Here is a 5,618-nt window from a genome sequence, read left to right on the forward strand (position 1 = left end):
ACAGACGGTGACGTCAGTGGCGCGCATATCGGAAAGTTGTTGCGGTGTGCAATACGTCGTGCTTTATGTTAAGTATTAATGTTAGTATTTTACCTACGGTCGTCTCTTAGTTTCTAAAGATGACTTCCCGGGAGAGACACGGAGCGGTGCCATCATCTTCCACCTCAGCTTGTCCCTCAGGGCAGCTTGAAGTAAGTTCGTGTTGCTAAAGTAACGTTTATCAATAACAACAATAAAAGTTTTATTCATGTACAGTGTGCAACAGTTATTTTGCGGGTTATTGTTGTTATTCACAAGTTTGCAGTGCACTGACGTCACCGTCTGTGCTTCCAGGTCAGAGAGCAACTGTCCATCAAAAGCTCATTAGCCAATCAGTGTAGATCGCTGTTAAGCCCGCCCCCACGAGAAGTTTGTGCCAAAACAGCAAACGAAAATTTACGAAGCGTAAGCGAAAACTGTGGCAACGCATTCAAAATCCATGATTCGCGAAAACGATTCTTTGAAAATCATTAACAAAGAATGAAGCATATTTGACGAGCATGTTAAATTCGTGCGACTGAGTTTATTGTTTTGTTTTCATTGTGTTTTTCTTCTTTTGCAGTGGCATATTTTTGATCGTTTCTTGGAAAGTTACGTTCAGTTTTATAAAGTTACGTTCATTCTTATTGGCACAAAAATTATTCCATAGAGTTTGCATGTTCTCCCCGTGTTGGCGTGGGTTTCCTCTGGGTGCTCCAAACACGTGCGCTATTGACCTTATTCTTCAATACGGAAGTGCTCTCGTTTTTGTTTCTTCAGTCGGCATCCGCTGCGTAAAACTTGTGCTGGACTAGTTGGCGGTTCATTCCACTGTGGCGACCCCTGATTAATAAAAGGACTAAGCCAAAAAGAAAATGAATGAACGATTTGCAAAACCTCAGCAAATATCTCTATTCTGCCTAGCCTGCTTTACCGAGCTGAAGTTGCTTTTACATTCACATTGGGTCATTGTTGATCAATGGCAGCCTGTGACGCGCTCCCTATATCGTTCACCGCTACTCTGAATATTCACTCTGAAATAGCATGTCAGTATGGTTTAGTAATAAGTGTAATTCCTGCACGCCGCAGGCCAAACACTAAGCATACAGTAGTGGCTTTAGGACAGAGTGTGAGAGAGCGAGAGCAGTGATCCTTGAAATATTGCACATTATGACGAGCTCTGCTGCTACACAACTGCAAACACTAGATATAATACAGTTTCTCATTGGGAATTATAGTGTTATAAAGTACTGTAAAGTTTTCTGGGTTGTCTACTGTCACCTTTAATGTGCGCGTTCATGATTTCAGGAGGCGTGGCTTTGGACGGCGGGGGTGGGACTGTGTTCGGTGCGGTGAGTATTTAGGCAGACTGCACCTTTAACTCTCTCCCTGCACAAAAAACCTCCCTCTCTCTCTCTCTGTTCACTGCGGGTTTGCTGGTGTTGATGGTGTTTGGGTGTTGCTATGCAGCTGGTTACTATGGATACACTAAAATGACCAGCTATGAGCGAAATGGTATTGAAGCTTGAATTCACTAACATGATGGAAATGATTTCAGCTCTTATGAATAATAAACCACAGCTTTCCTTTTCTTTTTTCTATAGTTTTGTATACATTATATACAGCTGAAGTCAGAATTATGAGCCCTCCTGAATATTTCTCCCCCCAATTTCTGTTTAAAGCAGAGCAGATTTCTTCAGCACATTTCTAATCATAATAGTTTTGATAACTCATCTCTGATAACTGGTTTCTCTTTGCCATGATGACAGTAAATAATATTAGACTAGATATTCTTCAAGACACAAGTAGTATAGTCTGGGTAAAATAAGGACAAAACCAAAATGCTGGGTTACTTTTTAAATTTCAATTCATTGGACCAAATTTAGCCCAACATTTGTGTTTGCACCTATTTTACCCTATTTGCACTTTGAAAATTTTTGGGTTGTTTTAACCCAACATTTGAGTCAAATATGGAGAAACCCAACAGTTGTGTTTAAAAAACAGCAATTTACATTTTATTCAATCAGTCATTCATTTTTTTCCCCCCTTCATTAATCAGGGGTCGCCACAGTGGAATGAACCGCCAATTTATCCAGGATATGCTTTATGCAGCGGATGCCCTTCCAGCTGCAACCCATACACTCTCATTCACACACATACACTACGGACAATTTATCTTACCCAATTCACCTGTACCATCTTTGAACTGGGGGGAAACCGGAGCAAGCTCACACCAACACGGGGAGAACATGCAAACTCCACACAGAAACACCAACTGACCCAGCCGAGGCTCGAACCAGCGACCTTCTTGCTGTGAGGTGATTGTTCTGCCAACTGCGCCACCGCGACGCCCTACATTTTTATATAAAAATTAACCTAATGGTTGTTTGTCCATATTTGACCCAACATTTGGTTCAATAACCCAGCATTATAACAAATGTTGAGGAGTGTGAAAATAATTGGCTCATTATCCTGTGATGTTTATGCATTGACTAACATTAACGAATGAGAGCTTTTAGTAAAGAGTTTTAGTCTCCCTTGTATCACCATGGTGACATTTCACAATGGAAGAGTGACATAATTACACTCTAATAATGCTGGGTTATTTCAACTCGATTTGGGGTAAATATAGACAACACAAACTTCTGGGTTTCTATTTTAAACTTGCATTTATAGGACCAAATTTAACCCAACATTTGGGTTTGGCCATATTTTACCTTGTTTGTACTCTTAAAAATGCTGGGTTGTTTTAACCCAATGTTTTGGTCAAATTTGGAGAAACACAACAGCTGGATTCAAAATTGTCATTTAAATTGAATAAAAAAAATTAACCCAATGTTGGGTTTGTCCATATTTGACCCAAAGTTGAGTTAAAACAACCCAGCATTTTTTTGTGAGTGCGGGAAAACAACCCAGCATTTTTAGAGCATCATGTGTAATTTAAAATGTAATTTTTGGAGACAACGAACAACTGAACAAAACAAACGACTGAAAACTCATGAACACATTTGCATATATATTAACAATATGATTACTAGACCTAAGAATTAAAAAGAGACATAATTATTAAAAAAAAAAGTCATTGTTGTCATTTTGATGGAAGACTATACTGTAAAAACTGCTGGGTTGTTTTAGCCCAACTTTGGGTCAAATATAGACAAATCCAATGTCAGGCAATGTTTTAAAAATATCACATTTAAATTACATTTTTTCACCCCTGTTGGGTTAGTCCATATTTGACCCAGTGTTGGGCTAAAATAACCTGGCGTTTTTAAGAGCATAATGTGTCATTTAATATGTAATTTATTATGGAGACAACAAACAACTGAACAAAACAAACTACTGTAAACTTATTAAAATATTTACATATATATATATATATATATATATATATATATATATATATATATATATATATATATATATATATATATAGACACACTATGATTACAAAACCCATTCATTTAAAAGAGGAATAATACGACTAAGAAATAATTATGGTAAAAAAAATAATAAAGTAAAAGTCATTGTTGTCATTTTGAAATGCTGGGTTAATTTTTGTATTCTGTTTGTATTTTTATTAGATATTTTTATGACTTTTGCTGCTATACTTGTGTCTACCGATATCCTTTTTTTTTTGCTTGTATGTTCATGAAAACCAATAAACAAAGAATTTTTAAAAAAATGCTGGGTTGTTTTAACTTGACATTGGGTCAAACGTGAACAAATCCAACATTGGGCAATTTTAAAAAACATTTTATTAAAATGATTTTTTTTTCCTCCCCAGCTATTGGGTTAGTCCATATTTGACCCAGCACTAGGCTAAAACAACCCAACATTTTGCTAGAGTACAGTCTTCCATCAAAATGACAACTTACTTCATCCAGAAATGACTTTTTTCTTTCTGACACACTGCTGCTGCTGCTCTCTGCTTCATGCTGCTGCTCTGCTGGATGATGCATCTCTGGATCCACAAATGCACCGTACAGAAGAGCAGCATCATGAAGCAGAGCAGCAGCATCAGTGTGTGTGTGTGTGTGTGTGTGTGTGTTCCGGGGAGCTGAACTGCACCTCAATACAGCACTGATGATGATTTCAGGCGCTTGGTAACCCGTCTTACGTCATGTGCAGTGGTCCATCCATCCATCATCCATCAACACACACACACACTGTTTCCATCAAACACACGGTCAGAATGCCGCTCAAGGGCACGCGCGCACACACACACGCGCGCAACGAGGACGCATGAATCACGGAAAACTTCATCCCGACGCGCGCGTGTTTCCGCCCGCAGTGGCAGCAGCGCCCGCCGCATCCAGCGCAGCGCGTCATCCTGCACACAGAGTTAATCTCACTGTCAAACACACGCACGCACACTGCAGTATCAACACACACACACACACACATATATGCCGCAATCCTCAGTGTGTGCATGTCATCCTAAAACGTGTGTGTGAAAACACTCGACGCATGGATAGCTCCAGAGAGGCGGCGGACGCAGAGGAGAAGCGCTGCGGGAAAACACTCACCTCCGCGGGCATCCTGGCGGCGCGCTGTCCGGGCGTCTGCGGGGAAAAGCAGCGGTGTGTCCGCCAGACTCACACACGAGCGGCCATCCAGACTCCAGACTCACGAGAACACATGCACTCGATCATGCTCACACACACACACACACGCATGCACATGCAAGCACACGCACAGCTCAGCGCAGTGGTGGAAGAGCTGCTGAATCAACAGCACGATTCACACACACACACTCTCTCTCTCTCTCTTCTTCTTGTTCACAGCAGCAGCACATCCGGCGCGTGTGTGTTCTTCATTAAACGAGTTCATTAGCGCTCATTAAACACGAGAGATCGAGGAGTCCGAATGCGACTGATGCAGCTGTCATAAACACACACACACACACACACACACACACACACACACACACACACACACACACTCACATGCACGCACTCACGCGCGCGCGCACACACAGTTCACAGGCTTCCCCTTGGGACTTTGGGACTGACGCTGAGCTAACACACTCACACAACACACAAGCACAAACAGATACAAACGCATAAACATGCACACACACACACATGCAAACGCGCGCGCGCACACACACACACGCATGCTTCCTCTTGGGACTTTGGAACAGAGGCTGAGCTCAGACACACATGCACAGATGTACACACACACACACACACACACACACACACACACACAAAGACAGAGAGAGAGAGAGAGGGAGAGAGAGAGAGAGAGAGAGAGAGAGAGAGAGAGAGTCCATAAAGAACAGATCTGTTGTGCTGATAAAAGCATCCAAAGTCACACAGCCATCATTCAGCCACCGCTGAGGTGATGTCAGAGAAACATGGAGGAACGTCACGGCGCTGATATTAAAGTTTTGCACCACACATGTGATCTAATGGGTTCTTTTACTGCTGTAAACCTGTAGATGACAGATCTGCACTCCTAAAGTTTACCCACAAGCACCTCTCTAACACCTTTACTGACTTTTCCTAAAATCCCTCCACATCTCTAATAAAACACTGTGTTCAGGTGAGTGGGTTTGACAAACCACATGCAGATACACTCCTCCCTCCTCATGC

General features: G+C 41.6%; 1 protein-coding gene across 1 annotated transcript in view; it reads right to left on the bottom strand.

The window, feature by feature from the left end:
• arvcfa (ARVCF delta catenin family member a) overlaps positions 1-5,048 on the bottom strand; it is a 49,820-nt gene extending 44,772 nt beyond the window's left edge. The window contains exon 1 of the mRNA XM_056467133.1: positions 4,548-5,048. Coding sequence (XP_056323108.1) covers positions 4,548-4,559 — 12 coding nt within the window. The 5' untranslated portion in view covers positions 4,560-5,048. The remainder of the gene's footprint in view (positions 1-4,547) is intronic.
• Positions 5,049-5,618: the final 570 nt, after the last annotated feature.

This window comes from Danio aesculapii, chromosome 10 (assembly GCF_903798145.1).
Source record: "Danio aesculapii chromosome 10, fDanAes4.1, whole genome shotgun sequence".
Taxonomy (NCBI): Eukaryota; Metazoa; Chordata; class Actinopteri; order Cypriniformes; family Danionidae; genus Danio; species Danio aesculapii.